The sequence below is a fragment of the Nansenia antarctica genome, assembly GCF_963989245.1.
Source record: "Nansenia antarctica genome assembly, chromosome: 16".
Lineage (NCBI taxonomy): Eukaryota > Metazoa > Chordata > Actinopteri > Argentiniformes > Microstomatidae > Nansenia > Nansenia antarctica.
In genome coordinates this window covers 23,556,285-23,577,223 of record NC_137686.1, presented here as the reverse complement: position 1 = coordinate 23,577,223, position 20,939 = coordinate 23,556,285, and the positions used below count along the sequence as shown (strand labels likewise).

Below are 20,939 nucleotides of genomic sequence, written 5' to 3'. Positions count from 1 at the left end.
GTCTAGGCCAACAGGTTACAGAATAGACTCTTCTTTCTTATGGGGAAAGGACCAATAACGGGGGGGGGGGGGGGGCGGTATTATATATAATATATATCCTCACCTACTGCATCTGCGTGTGGTTCTCCAGCTGCACAGCCGCAGAGAGGAAAGCGCTACAGAGAGTCGTGAGATCGGCCCAGAAGATCATCGGCGCCCCCCTCCCCTCTCTGGAAGAGCTGTACAACACACGCTGCCTCAGGAAGGCCTCCAAGATCTCCAGAGACCCATCCCACCCTGGGAACGAACACTTTGTTCGGCTGCCCTCGGGCAGGCGGTTCAGGACCATGTCCGCAAGGACAAATAGACTGAAGCTCAGCTTCTACCCTAGGGCCATTCAGGCCCTGAACACAGCAAAGACCTAGGTTCTAGGCCCTGGACAATCTAGACAATTTGATGGCAGCTACTAGATTGTAATCAAGTGCAATACTGAAACACAACTGTGAACATTTCAAACCTGCAAACTGCGACACTTTAAATGAATGTGCAATAATACTATGTGCAATATGACAACCCTCGTGCACATAAGGTTCAGAGATAGGAAATGTTAGGATATGTATAGCATAGCATAGAGTACAGCACAGTGTTTTATTTGTATAGTATAGTATAGTGGATAGTGTATATAGCCTTTATTTATGTAAACCAGCTCTTTTCCCTTCTTGTTTTTAGTATTTTTTTCCTAGCACCAGGGGAGCCCCCCCTCCCAAATTTCGTTGTATGGTACCTGTACTATATTAATGACAATAAAGACCATTCATTCATTCATTCATTCATTCATTCATTCATTCATCATATAAGGTATTATATAGGTATTATATCCCCCCCTCCCGTTATATAACATCTTTGGGCCTATAACAATGCTTGTTCTAATCAAACTGTTGTTTAATACTAGTGACATTGTCTTATAAATCTTTAGCCATAAAAACCATGCACAAACAAAGAATACCATATCTAATTGGCTGACATTGTGGTATAGTTACCATAGAGATGTTATCTGTTATTCTTGCCCTCAGAATGCTGCAGAAACCTGTTCCCTCTCAACTGGGAGTGGCTACTGTCGGTAGACCAGGTGACTAACCCTAACCCTAACCCTAACCCTCTTTCTGGAGAAATCCTTATCAATAGACACACCCAATGCAATAACATATGACACACCCAATGCAGTAACTTCACATGCATGCACGCATGCACGCACGCACACGCACACACACACAACCACACAACCACACACATACACACACACACAAGAGCTAAATTCCTTTTACGTTGGGTTTGAGGATAGTGATATGGAGCGCCCCATTAAAGCTCCCATTACGAGAGAGAACTGTGTGCCGTAGTTTACTGTGGCGGATGTGCACAAAGTGTTTAAGCGAGTCAACATCAGTAAAGTGCCTGGTCCTGGTGGCATGCCTGGCTGGGTCTTCAGAATATGCGCATATATTATGTCCATGTCCCAGTTTGTATCTCCCACCTGCTTCAAGGTGACCACTATCATTCTGGTCCCAAAGATGTCCCAAGGCTACCTGTCTTAAAGACTATCGTCCTGTGGCTCTCACGTCACGTCAGTCATTATGAAGTGCTTTGAGAGGTTAGTCAAGTCCCATATGAATTCCTCTCTGCCTGTAACACTAGACCCCCCTTGAATTAGCATTATGGTCCCAACAGATCTACTGATGACGTCATTGCCCTCACCCTACACACTGATCTCATCTGGACAAGACGGGCACCAACATGAGAACGCTGTTTATCTCTCTGCAGCTCAGCATTCAACACCATAGTCCCCTCCCAGTTTGTCATCAGGCTCCAGGACGTGGGTCTCACCTCCCTGCGGAACTGGTTTCTAGACTTCCAGATGGGCAGACCCCAGACGAGACAGCCTATCAGACAGGCAGAATCAGTGAAAGTGTTCAAAACTAAGCTAAAGACCCACCTGTTTTCTGTTGTCTATATATCATAGGCTGTGTATTTGTGCTGTGTAATTATGTGTGTTTTTAAATTGAAATAGTTGTTTTAAATTGTTTTAAACTGTTGCTTACCTATTGTAAAGCACTTTGATGTAAAGTGCTATACAAATAAAGTTATTGTTATTATACAAATAAAGTTATTAAGGATGAAATCATTGTCCTGGCTGACTGGTGCCGAGGGGGACGGGGGGACACGGGGGGGGCTACGACACACCCCCATCCAGATCGGAGGGGCTGAAGTGGAGAGAGTCAACAGCTTAAGGTTTTCACATCACTAAGGATCTAAGACGGTCACACCACACCCACATAGTTATCAAGTCGGTACACCAGCGTCTGTTTTTCCTCAGAAAGGCTGAGTAAATTCAGCATGACCTTTTACCGCACCTTTACTGGTGCACCATTGAGAGCATCCTGTCCGGCTGCATTACCACCTGGTATGGCAGCTACACTGCTCAGGAACGTGAAGCCCTTGCAGAGAGTGTGGAAAACGGCCCAGTCCACCACGGGCCGTAATGTAAGAGGAAGGCCAGGAAGATCATCAAGGACAACAGCCGTCCCAGTCACACCCTGTTCCCTGTTCCCTCTGCTTCCATCTTGCAGACGGTACCGAAGCATCCAGTCCCAGACCAACAGGTTTTGGAGTAGGCCTAGCCATTAGCCTGTTGAATTGACACTCCCCTGCCCCCCTGCCCAGCTCTCTTTTTTCATTTTAATTAAGTAAAGAATTTGGCAGTTTGCCATTCGTTTGAATAATTCCTAATGGAACTGCAAATATTCCTCTGTTTTTATGAATCTGCCTTTTGTTTCTGTTCTTATTGTACTGTCTAAGTTTTGTGTCAAGCCGTCTTGTGTATTGAAACAGAGCTCTAGTTAATTATTAGGGCACAATGGCAACTCTTATCGTACAGTACCACCTTAGTCATACACGGCGAGACACCACTGAAACTCCACAACCGATTTGTCTAGCTAGGAATAGCTTTGGACATGGAACTTAGTTAGTATAGGTACCATGAATGGAATGATTTTCCCTCTTCCCTCACCAAATGAGAGGTAGAAGATATGGTGAGCTAGCCATATTATAGCCACAATGACTCACTGAACAACAAAAAAGCTGATCTACCAGGGGCACAAAGGAAAGCACTGCGCAATCACTGAATAGTTCTGTTTTACCTCCTGCCAGCATCAAAAGGTTGTGAAAAACAGAATGATTAATGTTGTATGACTGGCTCTGGTCCAGTGAACCAGCCTTGACATAGCAGTTCCGATTAAAGCTGAAATGTCTCTCTCATTCCTCTTTAAGGAGTGCCATCTCACCTGGACCCCTCTGCAAAAGGGACAACTCAAAACATGTCAACAACTGGCCTGTTACTAACAAATATGTTTGTCCAGTGTCTCGCTTTTTCTTTCTATTTCTCTTCCTCTCTCTGTCTGATTTTCTCTTCACAAAAAAATCACAAAAAAAAGTAATTGAAATGAATATTTGTTTTACCCCCAACTACTTGGGAAGGGTTCCAATTGTAGGCTGTAAATTCCTTGTTTCTCTTTTTCTCTGATCTTGTTTTCCTTTCTTTCAGTGCTGGAGACAATGTTGGGGTAGTGGTGGCTTAGTGGACAGTGAGTTGGGCTGGTGATCAGAAGGTCATAAATGAAAATCTCACCAGGGGAAACCACCCTGTGCCTTTGAGTATGGCACTTTATCCCTAAATTACTCCTAGGAGAGTGTATAAAAGCGTCTGCTGAATGGTCAAAATGTAAATGCCTGTGGGAATTTCACTGGCCTGAGTGAAGTTTAACAGATGAGTGCGAGAGTACTGGACTCAAAATGATGGCCTGGAGGATTTCGGAGAGTAGGCCTATAATAAATAAATAATAAATAAATAAATAAATAAATACATAAATAAAACGATAACTTGTTAGATCACATTAAATGTTGTGTAGGCCTATGTTGTTATTTGATCAATAATAGTAGGCCTAATACTATTAGTATATCGCTCAATAGTAGCCTATATTGCCTTGGACAACAAATATTATCCAATAGGTCGTTTTTCTATATTATCTCAATAGACCAAAGATTTTGATATGTCGTGAGCTCAGAATGATATGGTTCTATCTCCGTTTAGGGCAGTTCAGAGATATTGAGCGTCAACGTTTTTACATTCCATTATGTTTTGTGAGATGGAACCTTTGTATTTTATGAATTACTAACTCAAAAATGTCAACATTTAAAAAAAATAACACCACACAGGCATTAATAAACACCTAAATGGATCAGATTATGTAAAAAACTCAATTTTGACAAAAATGGAGATAGAACCTTATAATTCTAACGTCACGATGTGCGATTCAAACTCATTCTAAAAAGAAGAAGCAAAAAAAAACACAATAGCGGTCATGACAAATACTCCATCTATGTAGAGGTGAAATCTCTCTCCCCTCGCCATTTGCTATCAGCCCAGGCTGTGGTGAAACTCTGTGGAAGCGCCGCCTATCTTGCAGCCTGTAACAGAATAATAGTTAGAAGTTGTGGGACAGTGGCGCGACACCTCCAAACGGTCCAAAGTCTAACGCACAACAGAATATACTAAGCCGCGGATTTACGGGTTTAACTTCAAGAGGGACATATCACACCTTTATCAACACTCCAATGGCCCGCATATCCAAAACAAGCCTTGTTTTATTGTTGCCGTTCACGCTAACCGTAAGTAAATAAATAATAATAATAATAATGATGTAATGTGGTCTTATATCGGCCAACAGGTGTTTCATGTCTAATATAAGCGTTTATAGCGGGTCTCCCATGGGTGTGGCATTTCGTGAGCTTAGAATGATAAGGTTCTATCTCTGTTTAGGGTAGTTCAGAGATATTGAGCGTCAAAGTTTTTACATTCCATTATGTTTTGTGAGATGGAACCTTTGTATTTTATGAATTACTAACTCAAAAATGTCAACATTTTAAAAATAACACCACACAGGCATTAATAAACACCTAATGGATCAGCTTATGTAAAAAACTCAATTTTGCCAAAAATGGAGATAGAACCTTATAATTCTAACGTCACGATTTGTCAGGTAAGCCCTATAGCCTACATGAGTATTCCAATGACAAAGTCGAAAATCGTTTTTTCACGTTCAATCTTTTTCTTAAACATTAGAGTTGAACCATTTACTGGAGAAAGACGCTTTCCGTGTTTTAAACAGCTGTGTTGCCTGAGATTCATATAGCCTACATGGTTTTATTTTGCAAGAGACAGAGGCAGTTCGACACATCGACTTATGCCCGTAAATGATAATGAACAAACAGAGATGTTCATATTTCTATACTGATGATGTCGCAGTGATCAATAGGTTACAGTATACGTCTGTCAATCGAAGAACCGTAAATAGGTCGACCACTTCTGCCCTGACATTTACTCAATATTTCGGTTAAGCTGTTCAGTCTCTCCCTCTCTGGTGAAATATGCTAGTCGTTCTCCCGAAACAAAAGAAAAAGATAATTGCTTTATTGTGTACACCTAGTCATTGCTAAATGTCAACTGCATATAGGCCTAGAGTTGATCAATGGCTTTAAAATATCGTAAGTATTCCTACACATTTCATTATAAACCTGCAAACTGCGACACTTTAAATGAATGTGCAATAACACTATGTGCAATATGACAACCCTCGGGTACATAAGGTTCAGAGAATAGGAAATGTTAGGATATGTATAGCATAGCATAGAGTACAGCACAGTGTTTTATTTGTATAGTATAGTATAGTGGATAGTGTACATAGCCTTTATTTATGTAAACCAGCTCTTTTCCCTTCTTGTTTTTAGTTTTTTTTTCCTAGCACCAGGGGAGCCCCCCCTCCCAAATGTCGTTGTATGGTACTATATTAATGACAATAAAGACCATTCATTCATTCATTCATTCATAATGTGGCTATATGCTTTGCATAACCGCACACTATTCATTAATTTAGGCCTACCGGCACAGGTATGTGGACATAATAACAGTTATAATAATAGACCTATTAGGTTCATCACAGTCAATCACTGTTGATTTCTACACTGTACAAACAACAAGCCACGACATGTCAATGACAACACTCGTAGCTTAAAGCTAAATCTTTTTTACAATCCAGTGAGCAGACTTAGTAAAGTAAGTACTAAGTAATCCAGTGCTGTTGTAGTGATGATGAGTCAATATCATAATTCATATGCTGTGTTTTTCTCTCGGTTATCTGGTAGTTGTTACTGGTGCTGGTCAAAGGCAGCGGGACGAAGCGTATACGACTGAAGAGAGAATGGATCATACCTCCTAAGAAGCTGAACGAAAATGTGGACTATAGGCTCCAGGCCATTGCAAAGGTATGAACTCAATCTATTGGGTGATTCAGAGAATGTGTGTGAATGCAGGATGAGTTCAGATGTTATCACCTTTTAAGACAGACGTTACTTCTGCTATTGATGACATCATTGCCAGACAATTGCTCAACTCCAAGTCGCTGTTGTTAATTAGTCATTGAGGAAATGCAGACACTGTGGAATTTATTTATTTATTTATTTATTTATGGATTATTGTAAGAGATTTGAGAGGTTTTTGTTTACTGTTTAGACATCCGGACCTCCAACTCAAAATGCTTCTTGTTCTGATGAACTGGTTGCAAGCCATACATTCCACTGTAAACGAAGGAATGCTGATTTATGTGCGAGGGGCAACTGTACTCTGAGATAATGTCGCAGTGTGAGGTCACAAATTCACCCAGGCTGAGGAATGGTTCTGTCTAAATGAAATCGGTTCTATAACACATGCATGTACTTCTCAAATGTACTGTATTTAATTATCAGTGATGTTAGTTTCTGTTTTTCTGTCCTTAATACAAGGTTGTGTGTGTCAATGTGTATAAATGTGTTCAGCAACAAGCATATCCAAAATGCAAATGTCTTCTTATGCTGACAAAAGCATCAAGATCATCATTACTGTCATCATTCTGTTAAGTCATGGCTTACTGACATGTATGTCTGTGCTACTGTAGATTCGCTCTGATAAGGAGCACACGGAAAGGGTCTCCTACTCGCTGACAGGGAATGGGGCCGACAAAGCACCAATAGGCTTATTCACTGTCAACGCTGACACAGGCATAGTCACCATCAACGGCATACTGGACAGAGAGGAGATTGAGTTCTACTATGTAAGTAGGCCTAGTACCTTGCTTACACACTGCTGCCTATACAATGCCCAACAAACGCCAACAAACTCCAAAAAAAGACAGCATTGGTGGTGTTGTGCGTCTGTGTTTGTTGGCGTTTGATTGTTGGAACATTCTAAAAACAACTAGCCTATATACAGTATATATTAAAATATAATAAGTAATAAAGCCTTTCAAGTTATGACCAAATTGTCTACTGTACTGTATGTGGTCTGACATGGTGAAATGTTGCAGTTACTAGGAGTAGCCAAATACTCCAATGGAAGCCGAGCTGAGAACGACATCGACCTTGTCGTCGAGGTTTTGGACGAAAATGACTGCTCACCCGTGTTTACTCAGATGCAATATGGATCAGTGAATGAATCCAGTGCAGCAGGTATGTACTGTAGTGTTCTGTCATCTTTATGTTTAAAATTTCAAATTTGATAAGAATCTGTTGTTGTTGTTGTTGTTGTTGTTGTTGTTGTTGCTGTTGTTGTTGCTGTTGTTGTTGTTGTTGTTGTTGTTGTTGCTGTTGTTGTTGTTGTTGTTGTTGTTGCTGTTGTTGTTGCTGTTGCTGTTGTTGTTGTTGTTGTTGTTGTTGCTGTTGTTGTTGCTGTTGCTGTTGTTGTTGTTGTTGTTGTTGCTGTTGTTGTTGCTGTTGTTGTTGTTGTTGTGGTAATAGTTGAAGTAGAAGCAGCAGTTGTAGTCATTATTGTGAAGATGTACTGTATACGTATACCTATACAGTAGCTGTGCTTGTGTAGCCTGATGGCTATGTTCACCTTTCTGTTTCATTTCACATATCCACGGTTGTATTGACATCCTCCCTAATGTCTTGTGTTCATCAATCAAAAGAAGCCTGCATAACATGTAAAGCTAGCAACAATTCAAAACGTTTTGGAATGAGTGAGAATGAAACCAGCTAGCTTATAAATGCAGAAAGAAATTGACATAAAATGTAATTATAGTGGCTGCACTAGAGTGACTACAATAGAATTGTGGGTAAGTCATTGAAAACATGTGAGCTTAGGGCTGTGGGGCCAAACTAATTCGTAGCAATTGGATCAACAACCAGAAACCTTATAACAACCAGAAAAACCTAACCAAACGACTAAACTACCCCCATAAGTTTTTTAATACAGTGCTTGGTCGGGCTGTATTTGATGTTTTCCAAAGGCTGGTTTATTTGCTGAATGTCAGATGGATATAGAATACACAATAGAATGTGAACTATGTCCACAATCCAGTTGCTTCTTCTCACATGCATGACTGACTCTTATGGCTGATGGGAGGTTAAAAGCATCACTTCTTTCATTTGTAAAAAAAAAACATGTTCTGAAAGATCCTGTTTGTTTGTCTAGACAGCTTACTGCCTACTTACTTACTTACTTAGCTCTGATGCACGCACGTACCCCACCAGACATGCCACCAGTGGTAACTAGAACAACAAAAACAAAAACAAAAACAAAGTCAAAACAACGTGTAGTGCTATATAGAGCTATGGTTGGAATGGAACGCCCTACCAGGTCATATCTAAAAAAAAACTGAATATAATCAGTTTAAAAAAGCAAGTGAAGCAACACATCATATGTGCTAGATTTATGTAGTTACCACCAGTATTCCTAACTGCGTTTATTTTTTTCTTCTATTTCTGTTATGTGTTGCTGTGTGTGGATGATTCTTCTTGGTTATGTGTTTTGAGATGTTATGTTTGTTGATGTTAGGGTTAGTAATGGGGATTCTAATCAAATCAAATCAAATCAAATCTGCTAGGCTATTAAAAGGTACTGTTCCAACTTCAACAAATTCAACTTTGTAAAAAATCCAGGCACGGTTGTCATGAGGGTAATCGCTACAGATGCGGATAAGGCCGACACTCTACACTCCCAGATGTACTACAGCATCGTGGAGAGTTCAGCAGCTAAGATGTTCTCCATAAACCAACAGACTGGAGAGATCATGGTTCGCCAGACTACACTGGACAGAGAGGTGAGACAGATGCCTTGCTGTACGCTATGGCAGTATGTGTGACAGTGACACTCAACCTAACACTAACATAACAGCTTTTTCTGCGATGTCTGTGGGTGAACCCTATGTAGAGGTTTTTGGGTTCCATGTTGAACCTTTTCCACAGAGGTTATGGAACCCAAAATGGTTCTTCAAAGGGTTCTTCTAGTGGTACAGTTGAAACACCTGTTTCTTTCAAAGAGTGTACAGAAACTATTTGGGTTTTTCATTTTTTTTAGACAGAATTGTCTTTCTCTGTAAATAGGTCCACAGGTCTCTCTTAAAAATAGATTTGATCTCAATGAGACTTTGAGACAAATAAAGATTAAATGAAAATAAATAGCATAATTACTTACAATACTTCTTTGTTTTTTTCCTTGTCAAGACACAAGACACATACACCCTGTCTGTAACAGCTACAGACATGTATGGAGAACAAGGGGCAAACTCTGGAACAGGCCAGGTAGTGATTAAACTTCTGGACATCAACGACAACATGCCCACGCTGGAGAAAGAAACGGTAAGAAATAAACACGGCTGGCCACATGCCGAGGTGTCCTTGGGCAAGACCCCAAATTGAACCCCAAATTGCTCCCAATGAGCGGGCCCGGCGCCTTGCATGGTAGCTTGTCGCCATTGGTGTGTGAATGTGTGTGTGAATGGGTGAATGAGAGGCCATTGTAAGGCGCTATATAATGTCAGTCCATTTACCATTCAACCAGAAATGATCTGTTATGAAATGTACAGTGTGTATACAATTTGTCGTGTATGTTCTGGTTGCAGTACGTGGGCAGTGTGCAGGAAAACACGGTCAACATCGAAGTGATGAGGATCAAAGCTGTGGATCTAGATCTGATGTACAGTGTGAACTGGGTAGCGGTGTACACCATCACGACAGGGAACGAGGGGGGATACTTCACTATCACCACAGACCCTAAGACCAACGAGGGCATCCTCTGGATAGTTAAGGTAGGTGGTTATGCGTGTAGAGGAGCGACTTTAATGCGATGTCTAACAATATGTGCCATTTGGCTGACTCTTGTATCCGACTTTCAGTACAGTGATTGCATACATCATTTGTATATTGTTCCAGAGGGAACTAACCCGACAATTTTAGTGTGCTTTAACAATCTAATAATCCAGTCCTGGTGAACCACAGGGTGACACATCTTCAATCTAATATCATGACAAATTTACTCTCTTGTAAAAAAATCTATTATCTCTAATATCTATCTCCATTGCAGCTATTCACATAACATTTAGACCAGACATTGGTGTTAGCTCAATAAAACTACATAGGTAAAGAAGTGGTAACACTCCATTCCATAAAAAAGCAAGTAGATTGACACAGTCAGAATAGCTGCAATGGAGATTATGGAAATGGATTTGGAAATGGAATTATTGATGTGTCGAAACTTATTGTATTGTTATCTTAGTCAATGACAAATATACATTGAGAATATGTTTTAATATAATATTTGTTCATTTTGTGGAAACTGTAACAACGGCATTCTTGTACTGTACTATAACTGTGTGTCCATGTCATTGAATCTGAAGAAACTGGACTATGAGGAGCTGAAAGAGCTCCATCTCTCCATCAGTGTCGCCAACACAGCAGTTTACAGCTTTGGCTCCTCGTCGATTCTCAGACCAGAGACCATAGTCTCTAACGCCTACCCCATCCATATCACCGTGATCAACGAGCGGGAGGGTCCCCGGTTCCAGCCGCAGGTCAAGGTGGTGACCCTCTCAGAGGACACGACCACAATCACCCTCAATAAGGTCATCCTCAACTACGCAGCCATAGACAGTGACACGTTACTGCTCGCCACCAACGTTCGGTAAGGAGGACATCATTGTTTTCATGTACGTCTTTATTTGTAGAGGATATTGCAACTGAAATTATGCCACATTTGTTCAAGGTATGTAATTGGAACTAGAAAAGACAATTGACAAATGTTAGGTCGTCCATGGATATTATTGGCCGCAAAGAGTTGATAGGTACTGTACAGTGATCATGTGAAATGATAATGAATTGCATCCTTATTCTTGCTGTTATCATTATTATTTACCCAGGTATGCCAAAATACAAGATGTAGACAACTGGCTGATGATTGATGAAAAGACAGGAGACATCAAACTGAACAAACTACCTGATCGAGAGTCGAAGTACCTGATCAACGGGACATACTATGCCAAAATAATATGCATCACAAATGGTAAATACTACACGCACCATGGGATTAAGCAATACGATCACTGAAATAGACAATAGTTTTTTTAGATCTAGATCTAGATTCTATGGAATCGGTTATTGCACTTCATTGATAGAAGAAGAAGAAAGAAAAAAACGACTACAGCCCCAATAACAGCCCTAATAATGTTACTCTTCTTTTGCTGTTCAGAACTGCCAACCAAAACAGCCACAGGTACCATAGCCATCCAGGTGGAGGACTACAACGACCACTGCCCCACACTTACCGCCACAACTCAGACCGTGTGCCTGGGGGACAACGCTGTGTACGTCACAGCGGTGGACGGGGACGACTTCCCCAACGGAGCGCCCTTCGATTTCACTGTGGTGCACCAAGACGCCAAAGAGGAGTGGACCGTGGAAACCCTCAATGGTGATGCCTAGTCTGGGTTTTAGGAATTACACTATTAGAAGAAAGGGTTGTACCTATAGACCCTAAACGGGTTCTTCGGCTGTCACTGTAGAATATGGTTGGACGGTTTCCAATTTTTTATACCGTTAAACCGTTCCTGAATAAAACCCCGGTTTTCGGTTAAACCGCAGGATTCAAAATGAGATTGTTGTAGGGCTTTGACGGATGTTTCTGCGGACATGAATACATTCATGTCGAACACCGGGAAAACACCGGAAGCACAGTCGCAACACAATTAGGCTACTTCATAGTTTTACAAATATATGTGGAAAAGCACACTTTAGTAGGCTACACCGTACATGAAAATACATGAAACACTTACAAACATACCTAGCTCCGCTCATCGAGGGTGCAAGAAACATTTCTGAAGAACGACATCTTGGAACAGTGTCTTAATTGAACGAATGAACTGCTCTTTCTCATTAGCCTGGTTCTTACGCAAAGTTTCAACTGAAATATTTGACTTAGAATTATGCAGTGAACATACTTCAAGCTTTTCATAAAAACCACATGCCTCTTTGCTATTTTTGAATACCGCTGTTTTCGGTTAAACCCCCAAAAAACGCCCAACCCTACTGTGGAAGAACCCTTTCAATCAAAACCTTAAGGTTCTATAAAGAACCCTTTTGGGGTTCCCACACATGCCGCTTAGAAGTACAAACTTGTAGAGAAACTACACCATTCTTCTTTGTAAAACTCCACACCGTAATTTACTTGATCAAATAACATTGATGTCAGCAGACTATGTGTTTCCTGGGACTTCCTGGGAATTTTGCCAAGAATACCAGTGTGCTCGAGTCCTTTCATTCCAAGGAATGAACACATTGTGATAAGCTTCACCAAGAGGGATTATTTGGGTTTGCTTCATTGTACCCTGAAAGAAAAAACAAATGCATTTGTTGAATATACAATTTTAATAATAATAATAATAATAATTTAAAAAACTATGTTAAACTGTGACATGCCATGATAGGATATTGTGCTCTTTTCCCAGATGTTTTCTATAAGGAAGTTTGTGTTTTTTCCTCATCTCTTTTTAGCAACCACCGCCATTTTACGGCACCACACCGATTTATGGCCGGGCGACTACAAGGTTGCCGTGGAGATCACGGACCAGCAGGGCAAGTCCTGTGCGGATGTCCAGGTGTTGGACGTGCTGGTGTGCACCTGCGCGACAGAGACTAAAGCGTGTGTTGCGCGCCAGCTGGGCGTGAAATCCACCTTCGGGCTGGCTGGCTGGCTCGCCCTTCTCTTTGGCCTGCTGCTGCTTCTTTGTGAGTAGAGCTTATCTTATCTGCTGCCCGCTTGTCACTCCTCCACCCGCCCGTCTGATAAGGATCACAGGGAGGTAAATGAAGGGAGGAAGAACTGCTCCCTTATAATCCTGACCAAATAGACCTGTTCCGGCATTCTTTGAGTGATTGTCAAGAATGACAATATGACAGCTTGGTCTGAAGACATTTCTTCCATTGACAGAGAGGATATATATGTCGTTGAAGGGTCTTTAGAAGACCTTTGTCTAAAAACCTATCCCTTGTAAAGCTAACTAAATAGACCTGTTCCTGCATGCTCTGAGTGATTCGCAAGACTTGTCTGAAGGCATTTTAGCTATTGACAGAGCGCATTATTGTCCATGAAAGGTCATGTCATTAGCAGACCTTTGTCTAAAAACACCTTCACTCCTACATATAGTATATAACATTATTATTTGGAAATGGTCCGTTGAGCGGAAACAAATGCCATTGACAAGTCGTTGATGGCCCAACGGCATTGAAGCCTTTCACATGCATTTCAACATGTTTGGTTTGTGTCGTCCGGGTCCATCTATTGAGATGTGGTGTGTGTGTGTGTGTGTGTGTGTGTGTGTGTGTGATGTGTGTGTGTTACAGTGTTGCCTCTCCTGCTGCTGTTCTGTCTATGTGGAAGTGTGGCGGTCCTAGGAGACTTTAAGGCCATCCCCTATGACACCAAAGAACACCTGATCTCCTACCACACCGAGGGACAAGGAGATGACAGGGTACTGTGACTGTTTGTGCATGAGACACTACGAGAGTAACCACCCTGGGCCCATACGTAAAAAAATGTTGTCGTTATAACAAAAACATTTCTCAAAACTGATGATTAAAAAAAAACAGACGTAAGAAAAAAGTACAATGTTTTATTTAGGTCGTTTGAACTGCTTCTAATGTCACGGCTCTGATTGGTCTGTGTTTATTTTTTTCCCCCTCCTGAACAGGAAGTACCTCAATTGGTCGTCCCTGTGGACATAGACCACGGGTCCCTCAAAGCCGTGAATGTGGGGCAAGTTAGCGGGGCCGCTCCTAGTCTGGCAGCGGGGGCCGCAGCCGCAGCCGCAGCTGGAGCGGGGGGGGCATCAGGGAGCTGGAACAACTTCTCCTCGGAGGAGATGCAGCACAGCTACCACCAGTCTGGCCACGTGGAGACAGATTGGGGCATGGGCGGCGGGACGATGATGGGCGGTGGATCCATGGTGGGCGGTGGAACCATGATGGGCGGGGGAGGTGGAACCATGATGGGAGGAGGAACCATGATGAGCGGTGGTGGAACCATGATGGGAGGAACCATGATGGGAGGAGGAACCATGAGCAGAGGAGAGCACATGTACTCCTCCGGATACGGAGCGGGCGCTTATGAAGGCATAGCTCTCTCTGACGGGTTCTTAGAGGAGTACTATTCTCAAGTAAGTGTCTCGTGTTATCCTTGAACCATACCCATTTCGTGTTTACAGTAGGGTATAGGGCATTTGGGTGTATAGTTTATTTAGTTTAGTTCATCAGGATCCCCATTCAGCTGTTCTTCCTGGGATCCAGACATACAGTGGGCGAAATAAGTATGTATAGTATAAGTAATAAGTATTTAGGTGTGGGGTGGCAGGCTAGGCTAGGCTAGGCTAGGTGTGAGGTGGCAGGCTAGGCTAGGCTAGGCTAGGTGTGAGGTGGCAGGCTAGGCTAGGCTAGGTGTGGGAGTAGGCTATAAGTAAAACATTTTAATTCAAAAATGTTTCCATTACAGCTATTCACATGAAATTTAGACCACACAAGTTAACGCAATAAAACTACACGGTTAAAGAAACTGTAACATTCCAATCCATAAAAAAGCGATGCGCAATAATGTGGAATGACACAGGGAAAAGTATAGTTAGTTGAACATAGTAAGAAAAAGCACTAAACCAGCATATGCCACTAATGAGTTCTCCTACCTGTGCTAATTGGAATCAACTGGGTTAGTGCATGTTGATAGGTAAGTACTTCCACTCCACCTCTGAATGCAAGTAAAAAAGTAATTTGTCACCAAGCTTTCCTGCAAGAAACATTTCGATATGATGGATATAGGCTAAGAGCTCTCCCAAGACCTTCGCAACAAGATCGTTGTGCAGCATAGCATAGTTACCAACAGATTTCTCAACTCTTATATGTTCCTATAAGCACTACCGGTATTATGGCCATTATCCGCAAGTGGAAGGAACATCACTCGACCATCAACAGGCTACGCACAGGAGCTCCTCGCAAGATTTCTGACCGGGCAGTCAGATAGTTAATCAGAAGAGTATCCCAAGAGCTAAGGACCACTCAAGTAGAGCTCCAGAAAGACCTGGAAGCAGCGGGTTGTCACAGTTGGCACAAAGAAAACAATAGGCAGTGCACTCCACCGCCACGGTCGGTCTCCATTTGCGATCACTCCGGAAGACTCCATTACTGAAGAAAAGGCATGTTGAAGCTTGTTTGAGGTTTGCTACAGAGCATTTGGTGAAGCCTGTAATACTGCGAGAATGTAGTCTGGTCAAACGAGACAAAAATCTAACTTTTCTGCAACAATACGACGCGCAATGCGTGGAGGAGAGAGAATACTGTTGCAGTGTTCATCCTCAACCAGGATGATGAGGATGAGACGTGGGTGGATCTTCCAGCAGGACAACGATCCAAAATACTGCAAAGGACACTCTCAATTCGGTCAAGAGGAAGAAAATGACGGTGTAAGACTTAAATCCAGTCGAACATTTGTGGAAGGAACTGAAGATCAAGATTCACCGGCGGGCCCCCCGCAATCTTCAAGATTTAAAGACTGTCTGTGTTGAAGAATGGGTCAAAATCCAACCTGATCAGTGTATGAGATTGGTTTTTTCATGGATTGGAGTGTTACAATTTCTTTAGCTGTGTAGTTTTATTGAGTTAATGCCAATGTCTGAATTTCATGTGAAATATGTTGAAAATTGTTGATGTGTTGAATACTTATTTATTTCCCTCACTGTAACTTAAACACATGACAAAGTACAGAACCATTCTAGACAAATTATAGACCGCAATACTGTGTTGTTACTACTCGTTTTCGCTGACAATGTGACCAAACCAGGAAAAACAACATTCCTGACGGTTAGGGCTGATTGTGTTTTCCTGGTTAGGTCACATATTGAGGAACAACCTACAACCTACAACCTACATTACCCTACATTACTGAACCATGTTGTTGAATGTGCAGTATCCATTGAACATATGAATATAAATATATGATGCTGTACTTAACTGTGTGCCACTGTTGTGGTTTGCAGAAGTCCAGCCAGGCCGCGGAGCTACATGTAGAGGTAGAGAAGGACGCTGAATTGGTCTACACCTACGAAGGCGAGGAGTCGCCGGTGGGCTCGGTGGGCTGCTGCAGCCTGCTGGGGGACGACGACGACCTGGACTTCCTCAACGACCTGGGACCTAAGTTCAAAACCCTGGCCAACATCTGCCGCGGCTCGGCCGCCTTCGACGCCGTGCAAGTGTCCGTCACCCCTACTCCCAAGCCCAGACGCCTCCCCTCCCCCTCCGCTCACACCCACACCCACACAGAGGTCATCCGCGACACGTCTCACCACCTGAACACCCTCAACACCTCGCAGCATTTAGCCACGGGTTCTTCCTCCTCCGCCCACATCCAGGGGAGCCTGGTGACTGAGCGGGCCCACGGCCAGGTCACTGTCCCTGCGGTGCGCATCCAGGAAAACCGGATGATGCCCAGCCAGACGCTCCTCATACAGCAGCCCACCGTGTACTACGCCCAACAGCCTACCGTGTACGTAGTGGAGCCCCAGCCCCATGTGGTGCTGGTGGAGAGGGTGGCAGGAGGTGCCCAGCAGGGGATGGGTCAGATAGGATTGGGTCAGGGGCTGATACAGGTGGGAGGGCAGCAGGCATCCCAAGGCATGTTGCTGGTGGAGAGGCAGGCAGGGGGGATGGTCGGAGGGGCAGGCCACGTGATAACCACGACGGGACAAACCCTCAGAGGTGGAGGCAACTTGATAACCGGGGCGGGGCATACCATTACCGGGGGAAGCCATGTCTTACACGGGGCAGGCCATAGCATGAGAGGGACAGGTGTTGTTATGAACGGTACAGGCTTTATGCAAGGAAACCTCTCCGGGTCCGGGCAAGTGTTGGTTGTCGACCACGGGTCTTTAGGAAGCAATGCAGGCCTATCCCAGGTCACCCTGCAAAGGGGCCAGGGGTCCTCGGTTCACGGCGTAGAGGTGAGCAGTCACAGCTTAGAGGTGCTGAGAGGGCAGGGCGGCTCGGCGAGCCCCGGCTCCCAGTGCGGCTCGGCAGGGTCGAACGAGGACTCTGCTCTGGCGACGAGGACCACGCCCGTCCCACAAGCTAGCCACACGTTTGTGGTGCAGGAGAGGAACATCTCCGTCACTGAGAGAAGCACTGAGACCAGTACTATAGCGTAGGAAAAACTCGCTAACATTGACGTCGCTAACAACTTGCTAACAACATTGATCCATCCAAGTCACTACTGTTTTAAAGAATATACCTTATTTATAATCAAGTAAGGAGTAAACACAAGATACTTTTTCAAACAACGATGTGGAGGGAGGAAGAGAAAGAATGTGCGGTACAGAGAGAGTGTGTGAGAGAAAAGGGAAATAGATATGTATACTCCTAGATAAAGAGACAGAGAGTTTGGTGCTCTCTGCTGGTCTGAATGGATCTAGCTGCACATTTGTCCAGGGCTGACAAGTGCAATATACTTCTGTTGACACAACTGTTTGTCAAGGCTTTTTAGTTGTCTGGATGGCACTGTAATAAACAGAGAGGATATAGTTTATATTACAGTTATCATTCTGACTTTAAGGTACCTGCTCCAAGTGGTAGAGTAGTAGAATGTTGGACTTCTGCCACCTACAGTAGTGTTAATTGTAAATGCACTCTATGATGAATTGATTAATTTGTGGATTGACAAGTTTATTTCTATAATCAGCATGTGTACATAGAATGAGATGGGCTTTACGGGTGGTTGTTTCACTACCAATACACTTGTTTAATTCCAAACTTAACGAATGGAATAGAATCAGTGTCTTGAATGCAAAACTACATTCAAGGTGGCATGAGATATAACATTTTATAATTGTTGCTGATATTTTTTGTATCGCTGTATTTAGGGTCAACTTAACTGTAATGCTGTAAACTAGATTTATTTTTCTAATAATTCACTATTTTTGGCTTAGCTTTGCTATTCTTCTTTGGGATGGTATGGTCTTGATTTATAGTCATTCCAGCTCATGATAGATTATGTGTCACAGTGGTACAAATGATGAAAGTATTAAACCAAAGAAGTACTTAAAATAGGGTACCTAAGAGTACTTTTGTTTTGCTGCTGTGTCTCATGTGCCTTCATATGTCCCAGCATAAAGATGCTGTTAGTTCATTCAAATAATTGGATCTCAAGTGCCTGAATTATTGATTTAGGACATTTTCATTGTTTAATATAATTGTGTACATCTGTTCTGTTCTTGTGTACATTTTGTACAATGTTGACCAAGGGAATGGCTTATTATGCACTGATACCTTATTGATATTGCTGTAATTTCTACTGATATTTTTGCCTTTTTATGTCTAATATAGCAATATATTATAGATGGCATTGGGTCGCAGGATTTATTTCATTATGTATCAACGTTTTTGCACATTTTGAGAGTAACAATAAAACGTGAGTGTATTGCATACACATTTAATTAATCTGATCATGTGTTTTGTTTTCCCAAGAATTAAACCACTTAACAGACCACATAAAATACCGCCAAATAGATAAACAACAGATTATTAAATTAATATGTTGAAGAAATACAATTAAAAAAACATGCACACAATACACATACGTTTCATAGACCTTTAGACACTAAGTCGCTTTGCATAAAGGCGTCAGCTAATGCTAAATTTAAATGTAAACAATAGAAGAAACAAAGGCTATTCACCCCTTGAGAGTGCTTCTTTCGGGGAGAGTGGAAGTTCCTGTTTTGCCAGCCTCCCTATCACACTTTCACATCTTAAAACAGCATATCTCTGGGTAGCCACAACAACACACAATGAACAATCTACCTACTGTCACCTACTGTGACACACTCACCTTCCATGAAACTGCCCCTCCCATCTCTAAGGACACTCACAGTGATACTTTGATGCAAACGCTCAGCAAAATACAATACCATGTAGTGTTACTATACGATGAGTCACTGAACAACGCATAAATAAACAGTCTTGTTTCTGTCTGGGCCACACATACTGTGCATTCTCAATCTGTCACACAACCTCGCAGTAGTGGGTCAAAAGGCAAGGTGTGCGAAAACACACCCTCCTTAGTGTTTAACTACGATATCGGAGGTAACACTTAAAACCGTCAAGTCAAGAGAATGTTAGTAACTAACTAACCCATAACAGACGACGCACCACTAGATGCCAGCATTGGATACCATACTAAAGAGAAGGGGAACCAAACCAGAAGCAATAGGCCTATTCTCCCTTCACTGATGAAAATGCCCCTGCAGTGGTCATTGACTGCAATGGCACTAGAAAATAAACAACAATAATAATAATAATAATAATAATAATAATAATAATAATAATATAAGTGTCATTAAAGAATAACACGCTGTTCATGGATGGTCTTCAGTACAGTCTGATAGATGTCAATCGGTTACTGTAAATAGATGTGAGATCTCATGTATGCCTAGTGGAGTAATGTGACATTTGAACAACCTCTTTGTATTCTATTCCAATACAATGTGACAGACAGTTGACAAGTATGACATGATGTGGGTGACTGATGGTACTTACTCAGAGAGGGTAATATGTAAGGGCACACAGGAGGTTAAGTGTTTCATTGAAGCAATTCAGGGAGGCCAATGGTGAACTGTCCATTATTATTACAGCCACCGACATGATAATCTGTGACAGATGTGGTGTAAAAGAGGTGGTTTGTAACCTCACCCTTGCAGTAGCTCCCTTAGCTAATACTACCCTGGCTGTAGCTCCCTCCTCAGCTAATGGCTACCTAGGCTGTAGCTCAGTTAGCTAACGCAGTCATGTGGTACGCTGCAAACCCTGGTTCAAGTGGTAACTCTGGGTAGCATCTCTAAACAACATGTCATCCAGATACATCTGGTACTAATCGAGTGTGTGTAAAGAATGTGAGTTAAGTATCTTGGTGTTTTTTAGCACTTCTGTTGGTTTCTGCTATGTGTCTCTGATGGGTTTCCCCCTTGTTACCACATGCATTCCTTCTCGCAGTGATTTATTCCACCAGGGAAACGTCCTCCAAGTTGTTCCTGAATGTACCAAGCCCTGCTTCATGTCTGGGAGCTAGCTGACGTCTCTAACATGACTTCATCGTTTTTTGGACCGTGGCACCTAGGAGTCAGCATTTCTAGTCTTCTGCTGTCCAATAAAACCGGTTTGAGTTATACTTTGTGAAATTTAGGGCAATGATATTGTCTCCATTATCTGCTTCTCATAAATCTCAAACTAAGTGACAGCCATTGGTAGTGAACCTTGCCAGAGTAGCAATTAGTGTTTGACTAAAAAACATGTGTCATTCCAAAAAAAAGAGCCGAATATATGCGGCATTGTAATTCATATGAATATCCTGCAGATATCCAGGGTCTTGTTCTCGGTGACCTTCCTTTGAAGATTTTTGCTAACTAACTTAAACATGTTAACATTACCACTCTTAGTTACGAGTCTTATTAAGAAGTTAATTCATAGACAAGGCTAGATTATTTGCCAAATGAAAGAGAACACCCTAAATCTCC

General features: G+C 42.3%; 1 protein-coding gene across 1 annotated transcript; it reads left to right on the top strand.

Moving 5' to 3' along the window:
- The first annotated feature begins 4,607 nt into the window (after nt 1-4,607).
- On the top strand, nt 4,608-18,835 carry LOC308172159 (desmoglein-2-like protein). The gene is made up of 14 exons (XM_080547070.1): nt 4,608-4,701; nt 6,235-6,354; nt 7,023-7,178; nt 7,431-7,572; nt 9,007-9,167; nt 9,571-9,705; nt 9,969-10,154; nt 10,743-11,026; nt 11,262-11,404; nt 11,591-11,812; nt 12,892-13,125; nt 13,741-13,868; nt 14,088-14,552; nt 16,419-18,835. The coding sequence occupies exons 1-14, from the start codon at nt 4,648-4,650 to the stop codon at nt 17,580-17,582; spliced, it is 3,594 nt and encodes a 1,197-aa protein (XP_080403196.1). The 5' UTR covers nt 4,608-4,647; the 3' UTR covers nt 17,583-18,835.
- The last annotated feature ends 2,104 nt before the right edge of the window (nt 18,836-20,939 follow it).

What these genes read in the sequence shown, in the direction of transcription:
- LOC308172159 (XM_080547070.1), top strand. Translation starts at nt 4,648, where the DNA reads ATGGCCCGCATATCCAAAACAAGCCTTGTTTTATTGTTGCCGTTCACG. An exon ending in CCACGCTGGAGAAAGAAACG is followed by an intron (nt 9,706 to 9,968) that starts GTAAGAAATAAA and finishes TTCTGGTTGCAG; the next exon opens with TACGTGGGCAGTGTGCAGGA. An exon ending in TAGAGGAGTACTATTCTCAA is followed by an intron (nt 14,553 to 16,418) that starts GTAAGTGTCTCG and finishes TGTGGTTTGCAG; the next exon opens with AAGTCCAGCCAGGCCGCGGA.